We start from the raw sequence: 26,658 nt of genomic DNA, 5'->3' as shown, positions 1-26,658 counted from the left end.
ATTATAATTATTTGAGAAAAAGCCATAATAGCTACCAGTTATCCACCATTATTAAAAATGACATCTGCAATGTTTGGGTAACAAAGATATACATATCCATACGTAGCTATCATTGACATATTGATTATATTTAGAACAGCGAATTCAACATAAAGAAATATCAAATTACTAAAAACGGTTTCCTAATATAACAATTTACAATAAATGTTCGAATAGTCACCATTAACTGCAAGACAGTAACCAAGTCGATCATAAAATCCATTTCGAACTGCTGCTAATTGATAACTGGATATCTTTTTGCTTTAGAAAATTCCATGGCATCGCAGATTATTGAAAAAAGCGAGTTTATTTTTCCAATTTTCCGTCTTTATATGAAAAAAATTGAAAACTAATACGGTTGAGTGCCATAAATAATCGCATGTTATGAATTTTACATTGAAATCCCTATGATGCGTTACGCAAGTCACCACTCTGTATAAGCCCTGCAGCTACACGATCACAATAAATTAATGCAGCTAATATGTCATTAAGTGGAGGTGTTATATTTAGTATTTAAACATTATATAATAAAATTAAACAAGACATAAAATCATATATTTAAATGTCACCCTTTGCGACCGAGATTTTTTTTGACAAGTATACACCACCCCAATTTACATTATGCAAATCAGACTGTAGTTGCTCATGTAAAAGATTATAAAAATACATGCAGCAATAGGTTGTCTTAAATAATCCCACTTTTAGAAGATTATTTTGTTATAATAAATGTATGATTATTTAATAACAATTTTGAAAATTTTTCTGCTTATAATAGATGTTTAATTGTTTGTATATCAACGAAGGCGTAACAATGTATCTATCCTTAATCACTGCTCTGTAAGAGGAACCTAAGCCAAAAAGCACAAATTACAAAATAAGACTAGACAAAATAAATTAGATCTTATAAACTAATCACAACAGTCTTTATCCATCTTTTTTAAGATTTCACTACAATTAATATAAAAAGTAATAATATAGTAGTGGCCGCTAATATAATAATCGCCCACATTTTCCTATTTTTCCTTTGATAACTATCTGCTTTTTGTAACTGCTTGAACCCCTCATAGACTTGACTATGAGTTTGTTCAATATTATAGTCTATCCTGTCTAACACACTACCCTGATCTGAAACCATCTGGCTTAAATCTTTAAAAATTTCATTCAACTCAACAATGGATTTTACAACAGCGTTAATCTCATGCTCACGTTGTTGCGCGAGTTGCGTATTCTCCTCTTCTAAATACAAAAGTTGTTGATGTGTCATTTGCTTCGAACTATTCACGAAGAAATCATCAATACTTTCACTTTGATTAGTAAAGACGTCAAAATCATTTTCAAACGTGGAATTCTCAAAGTACATCTTTGAGCGTTCCTCTCGTGATTTGAGTTGTTTGATGTAGGTATTCTGTGAGGCACGAAAATTCACTGATAGATCTTGTAAAGCATTCGCTAATGATCTAATAACGTTAGTAGTAAGAAGCCTCTCCTTCGGAGTACCTTCGTACATATGACTCTTAATGAATTGAACTATTCTATGAATATTGTTAAACATGGATGTAATTTCAGATGTGCAACCTTCGATTTGTAACTCCTCCTCTGAGTTTTCGTCAAAGGTGGGTCTATGCAGATGCTGCGAATGTAACGTGTTTAGTTCAGTGATTTTTGTTTTAAGCTTTGTTATCATGAATTGAGCTTCTTCTAACTGATCGATCCACGCTGGAGGCATCCGGTTGTTGTACCCTGTCTCTTGGTCGACATCGTAAAGTTCAACTAAGGCCATATTCTCTGAAACATCCTACACACGAAAATGTTAGTAGCAGGAAATGATAGAAAAGATATTATACCTCTGTGTATATGTGCCTATTTCGCATGGCATTGTTTCGCATTAACATAAAAACTTCAGATAAATTTCTGGTTACCATTCTAATAGCGCTACTTTCTACGATAACTAAAAAAATTAAGATTTGTTTATAAAATTTTCATATTTGTGTCAAATTTGGGGTTATTTTCGTGTCATTAAATTTGACGTGGAGAAAAATGAAAAGTCCCCAACCTGAGCAAAATACAAAATTTAAATTTATTTTAAAATGTATTAACTACAATCGTTTATGAATAAACAAATCATTCATTTTCTAACCGTAATACCACGCTTATTTTAAATTAAGAAATGATTTCTTTTCTCTTACTCTAGGTAGCCTACGAAAGTTTTTCAAACAATTTCGAAATAGGCTCTGATTCAAGCTGATTTTACCTCTATAGCTGTGGGCGGTATTCAGTGGCGGGTCATGACAAACATTTATGTAAGGGACAACTTTATTTGATCGCCGCGCCGTAACCCTTCCTATGGACTATGGTCACTTCCACTTGTAAAATAGTCTATTCTACCAGTAATTCCTAAAAGAAAATTCGTTTTAATCACAATTTCTTTGTTTCATGCGAGGAAATCCATTCCAAGTGCCTGACGACGATTTGTACCGACAAGTTTAAGCTGAACTTGGACTAAAGCCCCTTTGTAACGATCACTTATTTAGTCAAATTTTTGGTCCTTGGTCTTCGCTGTAAACTACGGTCTCTATCTACTGTCAACGTATTATAGTGAGCTTTAAAAATGAATATAAATTTAATTTTAATTTTACAAATTCCCTATAATCTGTCAAAAGTTACTAAAAAATTGAGGGAAAATAGGACAGGTTCTAAACATTACAAAAATAGGACAACTTTCAGTTCCTAAAATAACTACCAAAATTGATCAAAGTTGATGTATGATGTATGATGTGTATAATCAAGTCTTTAAAGCACGCGCAACGAGTTTAAGGGCACGACGCGCAGCTGAGTGCCTTTAAACTTTGCAAGCGCTTTATAGACCAATTATATACGCGTTTCTTATAGTATTTTTTATTATACTGCAATATAATATAAAGATAAGGGAAATAAAATAAAATCATATGGACGTTATATGATTGCCATGGGAATGTCACATGACGTTCGCGTATAATAAAAATCACCGTCTTTGTAAATATGTAATAGTACATTATATATAAAGGTAGAGAAGTGGAGTACCTATTATTGACTGAGCACCAAGATTACATCTCGAGGCGCTTGCGCCGAGGGGTGTAAGGTGCGAAGGCAATAATAGACTTCTCTACCGTGGTATATATACTTTTTTTTTCACTACTAGCACTTGAAGTCCTCGAAATTAACATATTATATTGATAAGAAAGTGAACGGTTGGACAGAATTTTTTGTTTATTAATTTAACATGTCAATCAAGTACGTGGAAGTACAAGTCAAACAAGCCGTATTTTGTTCTGTCATTGAGATGTTTTCAAAGAGAAATTTCGTTCAATTTTTTTCAAAATGTGATAATTTTAGGTATGTAATTTCTCTGGAAATGGCGGATGGTGGCAATCATTCATTTTAGAGAACTTGTGTAAGCGTTTATTGAGCGAAATTTTGGTTGTGTTTTCTAAAAGTGACAGTTCTCATTATTGAGTACTAGTTTTTTTTTTTTTTTTAATCAATCTCGATATAGATCAACGATAGTGGAAGCATCAATTGCTAAGATTATTAGCTACCTCTGCCGGAAAAAAAGATGTTTTTATTGACCTATGATGGTGAGTATTTATCTGAGATGCTATTTATTGTTAATGTATTTTTGACTACTAGTTAATAATGTCCACATTATTAACCACTTTTAAGTTTAACAAATGCCGAGAAAGCCTACTTTACAAGTGGAAAAAAGGTTAATAATCATGTCATCAGACGCTAGTAGTGAAAAATAGTACAATATATATCAAGGTAGAGAAGTACAGTATTATTGCCTGAGCACCAAGTTTACATCTCGAGGCGCTTGCGCCGAGGGATGTAAGGTGCGAAGCCAATAATAGACTTCTCTACCGTGGTATATATACTATTTTTTTCACTACTAGTCCTTGAAGTCCTCTAAATTAATATATTATATTGATAAGAAAGTGAACGGTTGGACAGAATTTTTTGTTTCCTAATTTAACATGTCAATCAAGTACGTAGAAGTACAAGTCAAACAGGCCGCAATTTTGTTCTGTCAATGTGATAATTTTAGGTATGTAATTTCTCTAGAAATGGCGGATGGTGGCAATTATTCATTTTAGAGAACTTGTCCAAACGTTTATAGAGCGAAAGTTGTGGTTGTGTTTTTTAAAAGTGACAGCGTGACAGTTCTCATTATTGACTACTAGTTAATAATGTCCACATTATTAACCACTTTGAACAATTGCCGAGAAAGCCTATTTTACAAGTGGAAAAAAGGTTAATAATCATGTCATCAGACGCTAGTAGTGAAAAAGATAGTATATTATATACCGAGGGACTAAAGTGTGTGTTTTAATCCCGAGAGATTGTTGCCCGAAACGTAGTAGTCCTGTGGTATATACGCTATTTTTGTACTCCGGTAATCAGCTACGGCAATTTCAATGTTAAAGTGCAAATTTGAAAGAAGAAATTTCATTGATTGTAGGATCAATATACCTGGTAAGGTAATGTCAAATTGTAACCGTATAACGATAAATGTCAATTTGATTTAAAAATTTTAGTTTAAAACTACGGCGTACAAATGATCGTTTAAACCCACAAACTTATAAATTAAGATGGACTGCTAATGCTGAATTGACAAATGACACCTACATGGAGGTAGCCCTGATGTGCACTCACTTGGCGCGAAATTCAAATCAACTAATAAACAAGCATTAACCTCGCGTTTTCTAAATAAGTTACAGTGACACATGTCATTTTCCAAGGCTGCAATAGTCTCAAAACTTGAGCACTAGGAAAATTCCCCTAGAAATAACTAAAATGTCACATCATGGCCGCGCCCATGCTACGGCCATTTCTACCTCTATGCAACTGTTTGATCAGCAGTCCATCTTAATTTATAAGTGCGTGGTTATAAAGTGCAATGGAAAGGGGAACCTGAACCTCGTATGCAATAGACTGTGCAGTCTGCATTTCCCGGCCGAATACTATGAAGATGAAATGTAAGGTATTTTGAATAGTGCGTTTAATATTTCTCTAGCATGTTTCTTTCTATGCAATGCAGGGACTTTTCAGTACTACCATGTGGTAGCGTATCTTAATATAATACTGAACGTTTATTGGCTGAAAGTTACGAGGCAACTATACGACTAAAAAATAAAAGGAGAGACCTTGCATTAAAAGGGGACTGGACGGAAATGGACAAAAAGGAAGTGATAGAACTGCGAGAAGAGTGGGGAGAAACGCGTCATTATTGGCAGTGGTGTAATAAAACAAAACTGCCATCGTCTCTTCTGTTTTATGATAAGTCAAGTCGACATAACTGACCAGCACAAAGGAAAAGGAAGTGATATTTTGACGACTTCCGTCGTGTGTTATGCTATTTGCCACCACCGATATATCCTCTCCTCTTATTTTTACTCGTAGCGAGGCAACCCACTCTCTTTTATTCAGATCAGTGATGCCAACGCACAGACGTGTAGAATGTCAAACTTTTATGTCATGAAATAAGTTGGGAAATGAAGTTTGAAGACAAAAAATTTTTTCACCTTGGACTTTCACTTGGTTTATTGCATTTTATTGATTGAATACTGACCTATAATGACTCCCAGATTAATTAATTACCGGCTTAATCTTACAATTTATTTGGTATGTACACCACTTGTGCCATAAATTGGTTCCGCCACTGTCGACATGCGTGTAGTTGAAATTGGAAATCGGTTGGGGAAGTGAACAAAATGAATCATATGTTCAGTTGCGTTCCACACGTGATGTGGAGAGGTAGTGCGCGGAATGAATTATTTTTAACGTGATGGTAATGGCATTTTATCACACAAAAATGTGCAGAAACAAAATAAGTAGGGACGAGGTGGACAGACTACCGTCGAAAGACAGAGTTAGTGATTTAGATATAGCCGGATTTGTGATATCAATAATAAGTCATATCGTCGACGTCGGATTAGACTGCAATTTAGCCTATAGATATTATGCAAACAATCACATCGAATGCTTTCTTGCAACCTTAGCATTCATTCTAGTGCCAGCTTTAATTAATACCGCCATCAGTATACGCATGTAAGTACTTGCCCTTCGAATTGTAAAGGATAAGCGTTAACAGGTGTGCTACAGGTAAAGAAAAAAATCATAACACAGTCTTTATTCGATAACTCGGCGGTTCTCAACTAGTGGGGATGTCCGTAGGGTCAGTTTTACTGTTATAGTTGCACTGGTATCACTTGAATCCCGTTTGTTATTAGAAATTTCGTGTAGTCACCATTGAGAAAGAATGAATCAGTGCAGCTGCAGATCCGTTCTTGTCGGTGTGTTGGATAGAATGAAACAGAGCGGTGCTTTTGAAAAAAGAACGAGACATATCCAGTTGCCTAGTAACAAAGAAGTTAAGTAATTTAACTTTTTCTGAAAAACTATGGGAAAACTTCTGTCACACACAGGCCTTTATTCAAAAGCGTAGCTATACTACTACTTAAGTATGTAGAAATCGTAGGTGGCTAATTATGCACGTACTATTTTCACACGTGTTATTCAATGTTTGACAAATAACAACTTTAAATAATGACGTTTTACTGTTTAGGATCATTAAAACGCCTCCCGACGTTTCAGTAGTCACTATAGTTACTACTTACTACTCTATGTCCTCTATACTCTGTTTTTTAACTAGGAAGACGGATTTAAAAACCTGATTTACACTGGAAATGTCACTAGAATCTAGTAACAAAAATAATAGACTCATTTTATACAGACATGTATTGTGGGTTGCGTGATGTGATTTTCTTTCACATTTGGATAGATTTCATTATTTATGCTTTTGGGTTATTATTTGGTAGGAACGCCTTTATATTATGCATACATCATACTTTTAAAAGCGAATTATAATAAATAAATATGTAATACATTGATAATAGGTAATCATCCTGCATACATTTTTTGGCCTTTGAAACATTATTTTGAATTGTAGTTTTAAATGTTTTATCAGTTGTAATACTACACAATCCACCTTACAATTTACAACAAATGTTAAGTTATTGAACAAATTCAAAATAATGGAATTATACTCGTATTATTAAACAGAACAGTTCACTGCTTTATGTATAAGCGATTTGGTCACTGTCTTCCGAAAGTTCACTAAAACTGTCACTGTCCTCCGATCGGAGTGAAATAATTAATGGGTCTATAAGTGTACCCATTAGGCCATCCAATCCTTATTTTCTTCCTTAATAACGTGTTGCACACAATTCCACCAATCGTCAGAGCTCACATTTGCAACAGCGTTATGACCACCGGAACGTTTCGAAGGGGTAACAATCCCAGTACTTCGATATTCTTTAATTATCTGGTATACTGTAGATCGTGCAACTCCTAAATATGATATGTGTCATACTTTAATAACCAAATATATACCTACATCATTATTTACGTTACCTGTGGTAGATGCAATCTTCAACACAAGCGTACCAAAATTCATATCCGGGGTATCAGACATTTGTTTATAATAAACTGCTTCTCGGAGACTAATAAAATGACCCAAGTTTAAGCGACTACGTTTTTTCAAAGGAGACAAGCTTGCTTTACTGGTACTTGGACTTGGAGTTGAATCCATCACTAATGCCAGTACACTTAGGACGCGAAATATGAACTTTAGTTCTTAAATGAACTGGTTTTTTTGTTAAAATTTATGCAAATGGACTCAGAACACACAAAAACTCAAAAATAAGTACAACAGTTAAAGGACGAGAATCGCGATTAAATTTGACAGTTAAATCATGTCAATAGCAATTTTACCTGGGTGTAAAACGGGCGCAGCGCGAGCCAATAGAAACTAAGATTTTTTGCGGGAACTTTTAAATTCGTCTTCCTAGTTAAAAAACAGAGTATAGGCTGGTGAAATGTGAAAAACACTTGCTTAAACTAGTTTTCAATAGCGTTAGCGTTGAAATAACAATTGTTTGTATTTGCACTTACGTACGGGATTTATCAGTCTGTACTAAATACTTAATCTACTGTTAATGTTAAGACATACCCACTTGCTAAAGTGGGAATAACTCTTGGTCGATGGGTCACATTCAAGTTAATATTTACTTATTTGATAAGTACAAAAAAATGCCCATTTTTGGACATAAACACGACGCGACGCCTTACAATCTTCTCAAACGCGGAGAAACCGAAGGAAAAGCTCCTTACGAAGGAGACTCGTGAAGCAGGCAAGGCGAGCTTGACGTATAATTAGTGGAAAAAATGCTAAATATTATTCCGAAATTGCTCTTTCATACATATCAATAATTGATCAACGAATAGAAACGATTTCCAACGCCAATCGACCAATTTACAAGATGTATTTACGTTGACCTACTTCCACTTCAAGTACGACAAACACCGCCAGTACATGGAAAGCTTTTGTTGTTAACACTCTGATCTTATTTATGAAGCATTTGTTGTTATACTTTTATACTTATACTTTTCCGTAAATTGGGAAACTTAAGTCGTTATCTGCATTTTCCCATGACAGCACAGTTACACTACATAGGTAGCTGGTTTGAGATTAAGGCACGTCTACCTTGCATTCTACGTACGATAATATTAAATAAACTAAATTGCACTTGCGTTTCTCTGAACAATTGTTTATATCGTTGCGCGAGACTTTGGAGTAAATTATAATCCAATTTATCATTAGAATATTCGTTCAAATTGTGTATTGATTTGTGATAGATTGTGCAGTTACGAAACTTAGTGTTTGTTTACAATGAACGTATACGTAAATATTTCATAAACCGTAACTCGTACATATCCGTATCGTTTCCGTAAATCGCTGTTTACAATAAACCAAAGATCATACTTAGTGTGCGTTTACAACTCTGTTTACAATGAACGTATACGTAAGAAATACATAAAAAGTAAAAATTTCACAAAGTTGTTCTGTATAGAAACATACGAAGGTGTTTACAATGAACGTAATTTTTACGTACGTATACGTAAGCGATTTGTAAGTCTTGCGCATAGTCGCAAAGGTTAAAAATGTTTCAAAGTTACGTACGGTCAAATATCATACTACTTGTAGTATGATCTTTGGTTTATTGTAAACAGCGAAGTTAATTGACGGAAACGATACGGATATTTTCGAGTTACGGTTTATGAAATATTTACGTAAACGTTCATTGTAAACGCACACTTACAAGTAGTATGATATTTGACCGTAGGTACCCAACTTTGAAACATTTTCAACCTTTGCGACTATGCGCAAGACTTACATATCGCTTACATATACGTACGTAAAAATTACGTTCATTGTAAACACCTTCGTATGTTTCTATACAGTTCAACTTTGCGAAATTTTTAAAAGTTATGTATTTCTTACGTATACGTTCATTGTAAGCAAGCACTAACATGGAATTGTTTGTATTGCTTATACTGTAACAGTGTAACCTATAACGTTTGCAATAAAGCACACACTATTTATTGATTGTATAAGTCAGGTAACGTATCGATTGTGATCTTGTTGCGATATTTAAAATTTGTGCTTTATCTGAGCACAACGCTCCCAAATTTTTTTCACGCAAATTTGCCCAAATTACGTTTTGGATATACCATTACCACATAATACATAACAGATATTTATATAGGCAAAGCAAAAAAGATAAGTTTTATACAACGAGTTTATAACCTATGCAACTACAAGGCAACGAGTCAGTAAGAAAAATCAACATCATTGGCGTAACCAAGTGAAGGTAAAATTTTCAATCCTATACATTGTAGGTATAACAGCACAAGTTACGGGGGAAAATAAAAAAAATGGTGAATTTTAAATAGTCCATTATGTGTAAATCGAAAAAGATATGGAGAATTTAATATCATAACACACAAGGGGCCATATTCAAAAAAAGGTTTTAGTGATTCAAAAAATTAAGATATGGTGGTATTTAAAAAAATACACAAAAACATTGAATGGGACACCCTGTACGTGTCTTCTGTCATCTCATAGAGCAACGAAACGTATTGCCTTTCTTCTCTAGAGATTTGAGAAGAGTGTGTGGGTAATGCCGAGGGTAATGTGATACCGAAGTCCGAGTGTGGTACATTGTGTTCCGGAAATGTGTACTTAACCCTCGACTTAACCGAAAGCCGGATAGCATAATTTTGGATACTAAACGTGTATTTAATGCAAAGTTCCCCATTACATTAACTTAAAGTCTCGCTTAAAGTAGATCTACGTATAGAACTCGAGACTGTCTATTTGCAGTCATTTTTAGTGGGTATTTACGAAAGAATTATTTACGTTTACCGACATATTCTATAATGGACTTATATTACAAGGAAATAACTAATTTAAAAAGAAGTGAATCCTTGTGGACGAGTGTGGCAACTCTGAATCCTGTGAATATAGAAATAAGTAGAAGCGTTTAATGCGTAATTTCCTCCCGAGTTGAGCTAAATATGTAACACCATTAAATAATATTCTGATCGTGTGTGCCACGACCCGAAAAAAATTTACGTGGTCGTTGATTTTACAAATTCTGCGTCATTTCTCGGGCAATTTTCCTCTTATTCGAGCCCTTAAAAGGAGGAAATTGTAAAATGACGTAGATTTAGCGTTTGACTGAAAAATCACAATTTATATAATCGGTCTAAAAATTAAAACAGATGGAAATGTAAGGACAACACGCAATTTTTATGTACCTATCGCATGAAGTATGTGTATCCATAAATAAAAATAGGAATGTACTGCGTTCGTTACATCATCTCTCCCATGAAGCGATCCTCAAAGCGTTTTATTTCTATACTTAACAAATTAATGTTACATTCCAATCACATATTTCAAAAATTTTTGCCAATGTGTACAGGTTTTGACATCTTAACAAATAATAGCGAACTAACGAAGTTAGAATGTTCCTGTGTACACAGGGGTTCTTCTCACCTAACCTTCAGACTGGTAGGGATCTAATTTATCCAGATACTAACTGTTTGCATGTACCGAGGCATGTACATAAATAAAAGCGGCAGAGTACCTCGGTTTGACCGTACGGCGTCATTGGATATGACCCGTTTTCAATAGGCTTGTTACACTTGGCATATAGAACCTTTGCCATAGATGTTTGGGAGCTACCCTTAAAAAAGTGGTGAAATTGCTTTTGTTTCTCGGCAGCATAACGGTTCTTGCCCTTAAACGGAGGTACTAGAAAATTTCATGATACTTCAAATGAATATATGATTATTATATTATACGAGTATATTTAAAAAATCGTTGTAAAATTAAACAAATAATTATCGGTAGGTGGTTATGGGTTATTAAAATAATTTTTTATCTAACAAAAATACGTTAAATCTTTTTAGTAAGGACATTCAAATCAATCTGACAGTCGGATGTCGGGTGTTGTTTTTATTTTATCGGATGGTATAATAAGGCAAGGTATGCCTAATGCCTATGCGCATGTGTTCGTGACGTCATTGAGATAATCGGGCTCTACCGCTCAATAATAGTTCTTTATTATACAAGACGAAAAAGGGAGATTTTAACCATTGAGTGAAAGATGTTCATTCGCGAGTGTCGCAGCCACGAGTGAATTAACTTTTACGAGATTGTTAAAATATCCCTTTATCTTCGTGTATAATGCAACACTTTATTTTATAGCAGAAGCCATACAAAACATTGTAAAGCTTCTGGCCATTCCGAATTTAATTTCGAGACGTCAAAAATAGCAAGCTTAGGTTCTACCGTCGCAATCGTTTCCATAGAAACAGAATTGTCATATATTCTGAACGTCATTTTATATCGTGCATTTGAAATGAGAATGATAGACGTCATTAGAATGCACAGTCATCTGTTTCACTTTATCTACCCTTACGGTTAAAGTGATTACTTTATCTATCCTTACGGTTAAAGAACGGCTTAGCCTACTCATTCAAACCTATTAAAATGTCAATTTAACACATGCTATAAAATAAAGTAGGTAATGGGGTTTGTGACTTTATGTAGTCTTACTACAGCTTATAGTAAGAGAGTTGTACGGACTCGTGTACGGATATACGAGTAACAAAATTTGTTCAACCTGTGTCGACCACGTCCAGTTTCTCACATTAAATTTACAAAATACAATAAACAGAATTAATTTTGTATTAATTAATTACAAAACAAAGGCAAATGAAAATAATATACTTACACGAAGCGTATGACATTTTCAAACTTGGCGGTGATTCTTGTGACGACATTGGGATAAAAAGTACTTACTTCTGTGAAAATGAATAGGGAGAATGCAAAAAATGTGCTATAAATTTTCATATAATATGGTGCACTAATGATCACTGAGCATGGAAATGAAAGAATTTTTTTAAAACATCAAAATTAGAGAAAGAAGTTTGAATTTCGTGACGCAGCCAGAAACGTTTTCTAATCGGGTGACGTCACAAGAGCGCTTCAAACCCAACCCCCAAATGGTCTAATAAGATGTATCGCGCCTGGAACGTTAATATCCCGAATAGTGGTTTTGTTTATATGTGTTGTGAGCACCCAGTGATGTTTCTAACACATTCTTATGTTATATAAACATGAAACCGGGAGTGCAGAGAGGCGACGGGCATAATTTAGCACACATTGATGTGCCTATGGCTCGGCCACTGGTATGCATAGTCGACCTACACAGGACTTTCATTTCAAAACGAACCACAGATTGTAATTTGAAATTTTGATTTAAAAAAAACAAGAGAGGGAGGGAGGGAGAGAGAGAGACGTCATTTTAAAGGCCTTAAAATTCTCTTTACAAAATTATATTTGTATGGGTAAGTTTAAACCCCGTCGAGAGGTATGTGCCTTAAGCTTTCGTTACTTTAGACTTCTCTGTAGTCATTTTGCATTGTAGGTATGTGAATGTAGCTGAAAAAGCGATCTCCTCTGTGGAGGTAGCTCTAGGGTCGTTTTTACATATAGAGGTAGCGTTCGACAATACCATTCTAGAATTGATTAAAACTGATATGGAAAGCACATACCAGCTGTGTAGTATATACATAAGGGGTAAACAATATTTGAGTGCTTCGAGTTGGCCCTGAAAGAGAGAGATAGACGTATCGATCATGTCATAGTGGTGCCACTTCCCAAATACATGTTCACGACTGATGATACCCGATTTGTGAAAATCTGCTTCAAAAATCACCGATGATCAGTGAGGATCGGTCGACCGAATCCGGGAGGATTTTGGTCGGGGATTATTATCCTATCCCGATGTAAGTGAGGAAGAAGAAACGCCACACCACGTAATTTGCCAACGTGAAACTTATACAAAGGGAACGCCTACGTGAAGATAAAAAAAATTAGACATAGTAACGAATGTTCGCCCTATCAAAATCCTGAACTTTGTTAAAGATACAGGAAAAGAGTAGACAATAGACCAAAAAGTCGCAGTGCAAGAACCGGGTGGCTCGAATATTTTCACGGACCTGTATTTTAAGGGCTCATGTTCCATTTTGTAATCCTAAACCCCCCGAATTATATGCATTTTTTAGGACGCCACATTGGATTTTGATGTCGCTCGATAGAACAAAATTACAAAATCAGCCAAATACAGTATTTTATTTGGAAATTAATCTGGAATTTTTGTTTCGAAGTTTACAATGCATTTCTTATGGCAATAATTCCATGACCGATTGTGATTGAAATCAAACGTTACTGGGTATCGGTACCAATTAAGTAAATAATTCCTCTTTTTCAGGTCAAATTTTCGTGAATGTTTATTTACTTCATCAGGATTCAAACTACAATTGTCAATACAATAAATAATTAAAATTAAACATTACTTACATGAATTACTTAGGTATATGTTGAAATAATTATAGGATGACATTAGATTAAAATTTTGAAACGTTACAAGTTTGTTTAAAAAGGGCGTGGCAAAAATTTGAAAATTGAAATGCATTTGTTTATTGTCTAGCATAGTTACCGTCAACTCGGCCATGCAATTATCGCCATAAGAAATGCATTGTAAACTTCAAAGCAAAAATTCAAAATGTAACGTAGATCGGTAACGAAGCGTTTGCGGAATTATGTTATATGAACTTTTAGTTATAAAATAAGCCAAAGTCGCCAAAGAATTAGCCCCTTGCGTAATGTACATCATATTTAGGAACACGAACACCACTTCTTGCTGGGGTTTGACCGAGGGTTGGACATCGCAAAGTTCAAATGCTACGGTCACTGACTTAAGACGTAGACGCCGCTATCATGAGCATAACCGCAAACATCTCAAATAAGAATAAACAAAACTGCATAGGAAACCAAAACTAACCCACTGTCTCGCCCACTGTTAATAATAGCGAGATAAAATAATACTATTGTAAATACAAAGGTTACAATCCAACGGTTCATCGGCGGTTCGTCCTTATGGCGCCATATCTTTTGTTATCAATGAAAAACGTAAACAATTACAAAATTGTCGACTTTGAACTATACTATGGCTAACCAGTAGTAAAATAACAAAAAAAGTGTTTTCTTCTATTTTCAAACGCGAGTCAATTACCTCTTTATAAACGGAAGTGACACATCAGCGAAAATGCGAAAATTTTATATTTAAATTTTCTATTGAATTACGTGTCATTGCCACAAGTGAAAATAGCTTTTTAAAGCTTAACGAATTGATTTCGGGAATTGCTTTGAAACGATTCTATAAATAAATACAGTGTAATCAAATCAGCTTCCTTCTTCTAGCTAATGCGTTACGTGTTTTCGAGTAGGTAATCTATCATTAAAAAAAACATTATTAGTACATTATGCTCCAACAAAGGTTTTGTTGGCATGGACAGAGTGGACGTGGATAATCATAATTAAAAATAAAGTTTGCTTTAATGTGCGATACTTTTAATGGAACGCTTGAGCGATGAAATTGTTTTTTCAGAACACCATCCCCTCGACTGTCTCTCGTTTTGGTGGTATGGCACGGTTATTGAGACAATTTGCGGAAAGGTACGAGCAGCAGGCATGACAGGTGTGAAAAGTGAAATCAAGAAGAAAGCTTCAATATTATTACTAAAATCACTAAATCAGTTTAAGCATTAAATTACAAACATGCAATATGGAGGAATGTACAAAAACAGTTGGTACTCCCATGGACACAAAAAAAAATGAAATTTGTAAAAAATGATCGTTCTTGGATCCCTCCGATCCCTCTTAAGCTTAACATGCTAGCTGGCATAACGGTTTCTCAATGTTTATTTACTTTGTTTTTGTTTTGAAAAGTGTAATATAATTGCAGCTACTAATCATTTTATTCTTTCTCGTGTTAACCATCAATCTTTAAATTTCGTGTCACAATTGGTTATCATTTACACTCGCATTTACATTTTGCATGATTATTTGATGTCTGTTTATTGAAGTATGGCGTGCTATCAGCTATTGTTTTGGGTACCGTTACCTACATTTATATTTTATTAAGTATTTATTTATGTATTCATGAGAGAAGGGATTACCTAGCTAGTGTGTCTTGGTTTGTATGATTCTAGTAATCATTTATATCGTGGAGTGTGGAGAAAAATACAACTTAGTTCCGATTCTTCGTTGTATCTGTTACTCTGCGCATCATGTGGCTCGAGCTATGCCTATTTTAACGGAAATGCTCCAGACATGACGTCGCCTTTGGCGCTCTGGAATTTTCTACGCGTATTCGAGAATGTTCGGACTTACATTGCTTGCGTGTATAAATGGTTGCGGACCGAACATCGCGGCAGTCTACTATCGAACGAGATCGAGTGCGAACGAAACATAGAGCGCGAAAAGCTGATATAAATAATCGATATAAATTGTACGGATTTTATAGTGTTTTAGTTTTGTTTAATAAATATTAATATAAATCGAACCCGAATTTATAAATAACGTTACATTGGTGTCAGGTGTGGAATTAATTAAATTAATTAAAAGTAAGTTTAAATTAAGTGCTTGTGCTTGTGTATGCCTGTAACAAGATCTGCTGCCGCTAAAATGGAAGAAACGATGCTCAATTTGCTCCAGCAAATCCAAAATGGCCAACAGGTGTTGCAACAAGAAATGAAAAGCACCCAAGAAAATTCTAGAAATATTCACGAGAAGTTCGAGAAAATGGAAGAAAATTCTAGAAAGATTATCGAAAAAGTCTCTAAATCAATTGAAGAAAAAGTTGGAGATAGAATTACGGAAGTTTCCAAAACATTTAAAGCAACATTCGTTGAGATTGAGCACAAGTATGAAGAGCTGCGCGAGCAATTCTTGCGACTGACTACGGAAGAGCGTACTAGTGGTGCCCCAGATGAATTACTGATGGACCGTCTTCTTGAGGTGCCACAGTCTACTCATTACAAGAAGGTCGACCCAGAAACAAATACAAGAGTAGAAGGCGACGTTCAGCAAGCCCTAGTAAAGCCACCTACTTTTGATGGTAAGATTCCTTGGACCACGTACGTTCGACAGTTTGAAGCAGCGGCTGCGGCAAATAAATGGACTCTTCAAGACAAAACTACAGCCTTGATTCTTGCTCTGAGAGGAGATGCTCTGGATGTGTTGCGAACTATCCCCGAGGATCAACAGAACTTCCAACAAATAGTAGCGCGACTCGAAATGCGATATGGCGATAAACACCTTCAGCAAGTTTACTATGCCCAAATCAAGAACCGAATGCAGAAATCTGGAGAAAGTTTGCAGGAACTTGAAGCGGACATCGCTAGACTGATTCGATTGGCATACCCTACGGCACCGGAGAGCTTTCTTGATCAACTGGCTGTACAAACATTTATCGATGCCGTTCGTGATGGAGATGCCCGGCAGGCTTTGAGACTGGCTAGGCACGACAAAATTGAGAAAGCTTTGGCCCATACGTTAGAATTGGAAGCCGCCAAGAAAGCTAGTCATGGAAGTGCGCGAGTACGTATGGTGGAACCTCGCAGTGAGAGCCGGGTAAGAACCATCGAAGAGGAAGGTGGCTCTGAAAGTTTTGAAGAAAAGATCAGTAAAGTAGTGGAAGAAAAGGTCAATAAAGCAATACAGTCACTGGCAAAGAAACGTGAACCACGATGTTGGAATTGCGGCGAGATTGGACACGTTCGCCGCAACTGCCAAAAACCATTGCAGCAGTCGGAAAACTAAGAAAGGTCGACAGGAAGGGGCTATCGTCGACCTGCAGAAACAAAGCCCCGATCTTCACTGTAAACATTACGTCGTCTGGAAAAGTTCTGAGTCTGTACATCGACGGCCGAGTTAATGGAGAAGACAGATCCTTGCTAGTAGACACAGGTGCAACAAGAACTATTGCAAGACCAGAGTTATTGAAGAATCATTCTCGGATCTCATCTTCGACCGTGCAGTTAAAAACAGCAACTGGTGAAAGAATAAAAACGCACGGAGAAATACAAATGTCTGTCACCATCGGAAAGACCACCATCAATCACCAGGTGCTAATTGCTGATATTTCTGATCAATTCATCTTGGGGATGGATCTTCTTAAGAAACTCGGAGCTGTGTTGGACGTGAAAAGGGCGTGTTAAAGGTCGGCGATGAAGAACTCCCTTTCCATGAAGACAAAGATGTTATCCGCCTGTTAACCACTCATGACGTCATTATACCCGGACTCAGTGAAAAAATTATAATGACCACTTTAGATGGATATTGTCGCCAGGGAAGCCTACGGATAGTCGAAGCACTAAACGAAAAGGAATTTCTAGTGGCTAGGGCTCTGGTAAAAGTTCAAAATGGCGTTCCGATTCGAATTATGAATTTGAAAGATAGTCCTGTTAAGCTAAGCAAACGAACTGTAGTTGGACAGTGTGTGCCCATCTCGGCTATTCGCTCTGTGAAATCGGAAAATCTATCTAAAGGAAAGTATCCAAGAGAGCTGATAGATATGGTCATTAAAAACACTCCAGATTTGGACAATAGACAACGACAAAAGGTGAAAAATATTCTTGTGGAATTCCGAGATGTGTTCGCGGTAAACGACCAGGACAAGGGCAAGACAAGCATAGTCACCCATAAAATAAATACTGGCAATTCCCAACCGATTAGACAACAGCCAAGGCGACTCCCCTTAGCTAAACGAGACGAAGCTGAGGAGATTATTACGGACATGAGAAAACAAGGTGTCATCGAGCCATCGAATAGTCCTTGGTCATCACCGATAGTGCTTGTAAAGAAGAAGGATGGCTCCACAAGATTTTGCGTTGACTACCGTCTATTAAATTCGGTCACCAAGAAAGATAGCTATCCACTGCCAAGAATAGACGACACCTTGACACTCTATCTGGAGCCCAATGGTTTTCCACACTCGACCTAAAGAGTGGTTATTGGCAAGTGGGGATGGAATCGACAGACCGAGAGAAGACCGCGTTTTCTATAGGCTCTGGACTTTGGCAATTCACAGTAATGCCTTTCGAATTGTGTAATGCCCCCGCGACGTTTGAGAGACTTATGGAAGCAGTTCTAAGGGGACTAACGTGGCAGACATGTCTGGTATATTTGGATGATGTAATTGTCGTAGGAAAAACTTTTGAAGAACACCTAAAGAACCTGAGAGAGGTGTTTGGACGATTACGAGAGGCCAATTTAAAACTAAGTCCCAAGAAATGCTTTATGTTCCAAAAAGAAGTTAAATATTTGGGGCACATCGTATCTCGTGATGGTGTTACAGCTGACCCAGAGAAGATTATAGCGATTCAAGAGTGGCCGATTCCTGAGAACAAGCACGAGATTCGAAGTTTCCTCGGTTTGTGCACCTATTATAGACGATTCGTGAAAGGATTTGCCAACATTGCCAAACCATTAATAAAGTTGACAGAAGAGGGCAATGAGTACGAATGGAGTGAAGGCTGTCAAAGAGCTTTCGAACATCTCCGGCAAGCTCTTACTAGCGCACCTATCCTTGGCTACCCCAGAAATGAAGGAAAGTTTGTGCTAGATACCGATGCCAGTAACACCGCCATTGGAGATGTTCTCTCTCAATTGCAAGACGGACAGGAAAGAGTCATTGCCTATTTCAGCAAAGTACTGTCGAAACCCGAGAGGAATTATTGTGTGACTAGGCGAGAGCTCCTGGGTGTGGTAAAGGCATGCGAACATTTCCATAAGTACCTTTACGGCCGCAAGTTCCTGATAAGGACAGATCATGCAGCGCTAAAGTGGCTCTTGCAGTTCCGAAACCCAGAAGGACAGGTGGCAAGATGGTTAGAACGTCTTCAGGAATATGACTACGACATTGAACACAGGGCTGGAAAAGTTCACAATAATGCAGACGCTTTGTCAAGAAGACCGTGCAAGGACAACTGCACACATTGTTCTAAAATAGAAGACAAGATGGGCCATCTGCGGCGAACAACTGTAGAGAGTGAGGAATGGAAGCCAAGCGAAATCAAAACGGCCCAAGAAAACGACCCAAGTTTAAAAACTGTTCTGAATTGGATGCGCCACGGACAAAGACCAGACTGGCAAGACATTAGTGCCACAAGTCCTGAAGTAAAGAGTTATTGGGGCCAATGGAATAGCCTGACTCTGAAAGACAACCTGTTGTATAGGACCCTTGAAAGTGAAGATGGCACCGAATCGACGCTGCAATTAGTAGTACCTAGAAGCAAAGTGTCAGAAGTATTGCGAAAATTGCATGACGGCGCTTCCGGAGGACACTTTGGTATTACGAAAACGTTGCAAAGGGTACGTGAGCGATTCTATTGGGTCAACCGTAAAGAAGATGTCCGGCGATGGTGTCAAAAATGTGAGTTATGTGCTACTGGAAACGGACCAGTTTCCAAGAAGAAGGCACCCATGAGGCAGTATAACGTTGGTAGTCCGATGGAACGAGTTGCTATCGATATCGCAGGACCGTTTCCCGAGACAGATGGCGGAAATAAATATATCCTAGTCGCTATGGATTATTTCACAAAGTGGACTGAAGCTTACGCCATTCCAAACCAAGAGGCAGCAACAGTTGCAGAAGTGTTGGTAAAGGAGTTCTTTACACGTTTTGGTGTTCCTATAGAAATCCATTCAGACCAAGGAAGGAACTTTGAATCGGCTTTGTTCCAAGATGTTTGTCGATTGGTAGGAGCCAATAAAACCAGAACAACACCTTTGCATCCTCAGTCAGATGGAATGGTTGAGAGAATGAATCGAACGATGGGTAAATATCTTTCAAAAGTCGTGGCAGAACATCAGAAAAATTGGGACCAGTACCTCCACCTGTTCCTTATGGCATATCGATCAGCCGTCAACGAGACCACGGGTCAGACTCCTGCCTGCCTTATGTTGGGTCGTGAGCTACGCCTTCCATGTGATCTCGAGTTTGGGCGTAAACCCCATGAAGAATATGTCGCAGGTGAAAATTATGTTGACCAACTAAGGGTGAAGATGAACGACATTCACGACTTGGCTAGAAGTCATATTCAGATTGCCAGCGATCGCATGAAAAATCAATACAACCTCCGCTCGGCCAATGAAACTTTTGAAGCTGGAGATCTGGTATGGCTGCACAATCCACAGAGGCGAAGAGGTCTTTCTCCCAAGCTACAAAGACAATGGGAAGGTCCGTATGAGGTGATCAAGAAAATAAATGACGTGATATATCGTATCAGAATGAACCACCGGAAACCGAAAGTTGTCCACATTAATCGACTCGCACGATATGCCGGATCCAACAACAACGAAGAAGTTAGAGGTATTCGAGAAGAGGAACGCAGCTTTGGGATCGAGCCAAACTTTAACGATTTTATGTCAAATTACGCCCAGCGGAAGAAAGCTCGATTTGGCGTTACTCAGGAAATTTATCAAAATATTTTTGAGCTTCCGGTTAACGTTTCCATCGCCCATTATGTCGCCGAAGACCTTCGCATGAGTAGAGGTATAGCTTCCGTATTCCGGAAAAGATTTGGAAGAATCGACGAGTTGTTAAAGCAAAGACCACGAGTGGGTAAAGTACTGCGCTTGGAAGATAGTCAACGCTCTTTGTTCTACTTGGTTTCAAAGAAAACGTCAGAAGGCAAACACACCTATGAAAACCTCTGGTCTGCTTTAAAAAGCTCATGGCATACTATGACATAAATAGCTTGGCGATCCCGAAGATTGGATGTGGTTTAGATGGGTTGGACTGGAAGATAGTGCGAACCATGATCGAAGTGATTTTTAGAAACACTAGCGTTCGAATTACAGTATGCTGCTTCAACCCACAGGGGACGACCCTCCGCAAAACTGTGGACTGTTACTTTTTCAAGAAAGGTGTTTGTCGAGCAGGCTCTGACTGCAGATTCCGACACGAGGCATTAAAAAGTAATACTAACGCAGTTTCTGAACGAGACGTCCAGAATTAAGAAGGGGGCAGTGTAACGGAAATGCTCCAGACATGACGTCGCCTTTGGCGCTCTGGAATTTTCTACGCGTATTCGAGAATGTTCGGACTTACATTGCTTGCGTGTATAAATGGTTGCGGACCGAACATCGCGGCAGTTAGTCTACTATCGAACGAGATCGAGTGCGAACGAAACATAGAGCGCGAAAAGCTGATATAAATTTCGAAGTGTGTGATATAAATAATCGATATAAATTGTACGGATTTTATAGTGTTTTAGTTTTGTTTAATAAATATTGATATAAATCGAACCCGAATTTATAAATAACGTTACACTATATTGAATTTGATGCATCCTCCAACGAACCATCCCACGAAATTGTGATTACAAATTTGGCTGAACGGGTGCTTGCAAAAATTTTAAATCAACGTAACACTTTCATACACTGGACGATGACATTAATTCAAATCTTAAACTCCTAATCGGCGGCGACTACTTGCCAGAACTTAACTTTGACATAAACAGAATGACTACGTCTATCAACCCCACTTGAGACATATGTCTTTAACTTGCTCCACTTGTTTAAGCGATCCGCACCTCCACTCTATTAATCCCCCTCGTTATTGACCGAGGAAAAACGAACAACAAACTACGTCGCCAAATTGATTCCCATATGCGAAGCGCTTATCAATGCAGGGGTCGTTTTATCAAAACCGGCCAATTAATTTGCCCGATAACAGCTTTTACACACACGTGTCCAGATAAAGACTTCTTTTTTACGTCGATTCTAAATTAAATGTTTATGTGTTCCTTAAATTTCATATGCTCATTAAGTACAATAACAAATTAACAACCCTTAAATTAGTTATACAAATTAACAATTTACAATACAAGAAAAAACTAAACCCTCAAATAAAAACCTGAAATTCTGTGTCCATTCAATAGCCCGCAGGTTCTTCACGAATAAATTAAAACATTGTACAGGATGTCCCGCCTGGAATGTCTAATGCTAAACCTAAATTATGTTTACAGCATGTATATTTTCAACTATAGGGTGGCTCGCTTTCATCGTCGGCATTATTTCAACCTAAAGAAACGAGACCCCTGTGCATTTTACATAACAATATACTGTACAAGGTACTACTAATTACTATTCACAATGCAAATGCGCAATTATTGTTGGTCCATTTGCGTACCCTTTTTCTCTTGTTTTATTTTTGAAGTAATGTAAAATAAATATATTCATTTAATCTTTATTTAATATTCAATTTCAATTACTTTAAGAAGTTACTATCATTCGTTATTCTTAGCCTGAAACGTATGTATAGTGAGTCTATATTTCGATGCCCACCATAAGGTATCTTAGTTATTAGAATAGTGAGAAAGAAGAATTCTGAGCTGACTTCAAATAACATTTTATATTTTGATCTCACTTTTTTCAATAAACAATGCGCATTTAATTATTAACTTTGTTAATTTAACCATCTTTCTATCTCTCTAATAACTAAGATGCTGATGGTGAGCATCCAAATATGGACACACTGTATAGACCGATAATATGCATTTAATTTTAGTAACCTACACCAGATACCGACTTTTGCATCAGTCGATCACAAAGTGCCAACTTTCTATTGCACGGGAAGAATATAAAATAAGTTGATTTTAAATCGTAACCAAAAATGGACGGAATTTAAAAAGATATATCCAATGAGCGCTCGTATAATGTGCACTGGTGGTACTGTTTCGGTCACTCCATGTTATTGTATATTAATTATAGCCGATCGCCCTTTGCAGATAATATCGTTATTTGATTCACCGCAGATAATCATACTCAATTATAAAATTAATTCTGAAAACAAGTTTAATTGGATTTATGTAATTCGCTTCTTGGAAATAAACAGATTCAGGTGCTGGTCCATACTTGGTATTGCGGCATTCGGCGGCTGCAGTTCATAAATAGATTTATATTATATCTCGTATTATACAGTGAATTTTTTTTAAATGCGAACATAGGAGTTTGCATGAAATGTAATTTCCCTATGTTCGATTTAAAAAAAAACACATCAATCTATGAGGTGTGCGGTTCACATTCCCAAATCGCACAACTTGTGTGACTATGAACAGCAACTCATAGTCTTTATGATGAAGAGCACTCGGTAAGATTTTTTAAAGATGCCATGTGAGGCCATAACAACTTTAGGATACATTTTTCTTAAACTTACGATAACTTGACTTCACATGGCACGTGCTGACATCACAATTCATTGTGAACCAACCTTCAATTATTTGTAGGTCATGTGCACCTGGTATTCTACTAATTTGATCTATTCAATACATAAATGAAGAAAATAAGAAAATAAATAACGAAAACAATTACAATAAATGTTCGAAGTGTCCTCCTTGACATTCTAAGCATTAACCCTCGCATTAACCTAACCGATTTCGTAATTAAATTGGACGGCGGTATTTTTAAAAATGTGACAGCTGTCAATTGTATCTACTACTCATTTGAACTACTCAATAGATTGATGTGTTTTTTTTTAAATCGAACATAGGGAAATTACATTGCATACAAATTCCTATGTTCGCATTAAAAAAAATTCACTGTATATAAGAGGGAATGATAATATAAAGAACCTGTTTTGTGTTACATACCTTTTTCTTGTTCACATTTCCCATTGGATGTTTGGTTCCCATAGGAAGGACGAATCGACTATCTTTTATATAGTGCCACACAGAAAAATAAGATTTTTTTTATCTAAAATTAAAGTATATGTCGTGTCAATCAGGATTTTTATGTACTTAAGATTTTAGGTAGTAGTTTATATTTATACAAAGTTGTGGAATTGCATTGTTTATTAGACTACCTACTTTACATAGGTATTTTAAAACACCGTTATAAATAAGTGTTATGGAAAAAATGATGTATTATCTATTTTCAATCAGTTGACCATGAAATGTATTAGTTTTGGCAATGTAATATTTAATTGCGTTTATTATTTGAAAAATTATTTGTGTGGAAATGTAGGTGTAAGATACTAAGTGAAGAAAACCGCGATAAATTACCTAAGTGAAGAATACAAAAGCAAAGCAATCACCGCGGTTGGACGCACTAGATTAACTATGGACAGTTATAAAAGATTTAAATTTTCTTTCTTTTCTCGACATGATCGCTGTTTATGCTTTCTTACATAACATTGCCACATATTTTTGAGATACGTTGAGATGTTTCGTAATACTACACGCTTATGTCCAATGCAGAATGACAATTTAAGAACTTACAATAGGCTGTAACCTCACAAACAACAGATGATTATCATTATCAACACATGCTCAAAACCGTTTCTAGAGAGGAGTACAACGGTATAAAACTAACCCCAATCAAACCCTAAGCCCCACCTATACAAACTAATAGCATATTACATTATAACGAGCTAGTGATACTTTTTATGGCGGGTCGATGTTTGATATACCTACGAAAAATAATATTTCTGGGTTTAATTTCAATAATGGCAATTTATATATCTCATTACACTTTCAATATTAATTATTATTTAAATAAATATGTTCTTTGGATGACGATATTTTTCGAGATATTTTTATTTGTGTTAAAATCAGAAAGAATTATAAGCGCACTTACTAGCCGAACCAAGAATCCAATGTAAATAAGAAAAATTATGTGGTACTGGTGCGACAAACTTTGGTAGTAAGTCCGCGCACAAATGGTTTGAAAAATTAAATAAGCATTAGCAGAATAATGATTAGGTATAAATAATTTAATTTAGAAGAACAATAAATAATTTATAAATTAAATCATGTTAGCGGACGAAAGTAGCGGCAGTCGACCGCGACTCGGGTGTTTTGTCGGCGGAACGGACGGGCGGACTCGAGCGTCATCAAGGATGCGGCCTCGTCCCTGGGCATCGATTCCCGAAGTTAGTCGATATGCTCCGTGATATGCATGTGATGTGACCGGCTGCCATGACGTCATCATCGTATACGATAGGGATAAGTTCAAGTTTAGCTGCATTCCCGAATCGTGGACAAACTTTATGCGCTAACCAATCACAGACAAGAATTAAACTGTCATTTGTCAGTTTCGAGTGGTCTAGACCAGTCGTTGCGTTCGATTAACTTATCGCTCGATGTGGTAGGTTCGACTGTTCGAGAATGCAGTCACATTCACGTTCCCATCAAGGTCAGTCGATGTGAACAAAGGACATCTTCGGGAATCGACGCCCTGGTCAAAGTCGGCTAAAAATTTGTAATTGGGCCCAAAATTCAAATCAATTAAGAGGGATTCTTTTTATACTCCACACAATGGGAAATGGCGTTTACTGCAACACATTTATTTCGCTACTGTTAAAGGCCCAATGAAGCATAAATTGTGACTACATCATACACTTATTGTTAATAGGGTCTTCCTGAAAAAAAATATTGTAACTTTTTTGTGTCTTACTGTAAAGTTTATAACCTGTAATTAAACATCTCATATACAAAACTTTTTTTTCTAATTGCAACATGTCAGGAAACAACATACAATATCGTAAAACTTTCAAATTTTGTCATGCAACCGACGACATGCCGATATTGACCGAGCGTCGCTTACGTCACTACGCAAGTTGCCGATCGGGAGTTATATTAGTGCATGACACTGATAGGAGTTCGATTCGACTTATTATGGCAATCTGCCATAAACTGAGTTCTGACTGGTTCGTAAAGGGGCAGTTAGATAGTCCGCCAAAGGTTGAAGTGTTTTTCTCGAAAAGTGAGTTTTTCCATGCCACTCGTTTGAGTGGAGTCAAAACCCAGAAGCAAATCTGTTATCATAGGAAGTATAACATCAAGTTTTGTGTGTATAGTACAAGGTACAGTGTAGGTACCTAATAAAGTATGCACCTTACGGATTTCAACGAGAAAATTAGGGTGTTGGATATGTGGAAGTGAAAATAGAGAAAAATGTGTGCACTATAAGGGCACAGATACCTATGCCCGGAACAGAGTTCGAAGTAAATCATATTCTGAATTGCAATTACAATATTACATATCGATGGATTTTCGTCGATAACGGATTGAAAGTAAATCGACATTATGTATTTTAATTAATTAGAATCGTCTTCACAACAATACAAATGGGATGTCAAACTCGCGGTATCACGTCGAACTTTTTTCGTATATTTCCTGTTGGGACGTTTATATACCTACAATTTATTAGGTTCGCGATGACTTCTGCTATCACACCCAGGCACAAATGCAATAATTATTCGACGCTTTTTTCCGTCAAAACGACGTTTTCTTTCTCTGAAGCGATTGTAAGCAATG

General features: G+C 36.7%; 3 protein-coding genes across 3 annotated transcripts in view; 1 reads left to right on the top strand and 2 right to left on the bottom strand.

Annotated features, from left to right (window-relative positions):
• LOC116158809 (uncharacterized protein K02A2.6-like) overlaps positions 1–26,658 on the bottom strand; it is a 217,487-nt gene that overhangs the window by 17,410 nt on the left and 173,419 nt on the right. The gene's annotated exons all lie outside the window — the stretch shown is intronic.
• LOC116158828 (syntaxin-16) lies at positions 522–2,077 on the bottom strand. Its single transcript, XM_031471675.1, has 2 exons — positions 1,884–2,077; positions 522–1,834 (listed from the first exon to the last, which is right to left on the bottom strand). The coding sequence occupies exons 1-2, from the start codon at positions 1,959–1,961 to the stop codon at positions 977–979; spliced, it is 936 nt and encodes a 311-aa protein (XP_031327535.1). The 5' UTR covers positions 1,962–2,077; the 3' UTR covers positions 522–976.
• LOC116158822 (XK-related protein 4-like) overlaps positions 5,788–26,658 on the top strand; it is a 41,570-nt gene continuing 20,699 nt past the window's right edge. The window contains exon 1 of the mRNA XM_031471669.1: positions 5,788–6,123. Within this exon, the coding sequence (XP_031327529.1) occupies positions 5,861–6,123 (263 nt within the window). The 5' untranslated portion in view covers positions 5,788–5,860. The remainder of the gene's footprint in view (positions 6,124–26,658) is intronic.

This window comes from Photinus pyralis, unplaced genomic scaffold, assembly GCF_008802855.1.
Source record: "Photinus pyralis isolate 1611_PpyrPB1 unplaced genomic scaffold, Ppyr1.3 Ppyr1.4_LG1, whole genome shotgun sequence".
NCBI classification, from domain to species: Eukaryota; Metazoa; Arthropoda; class Insecta; order Coleoptera; family Lampyridae; genus Photinus; species Photinus pyralis.
This window is presented reverse-complemented; position numbering and strand designations above follow the sequence as displayed.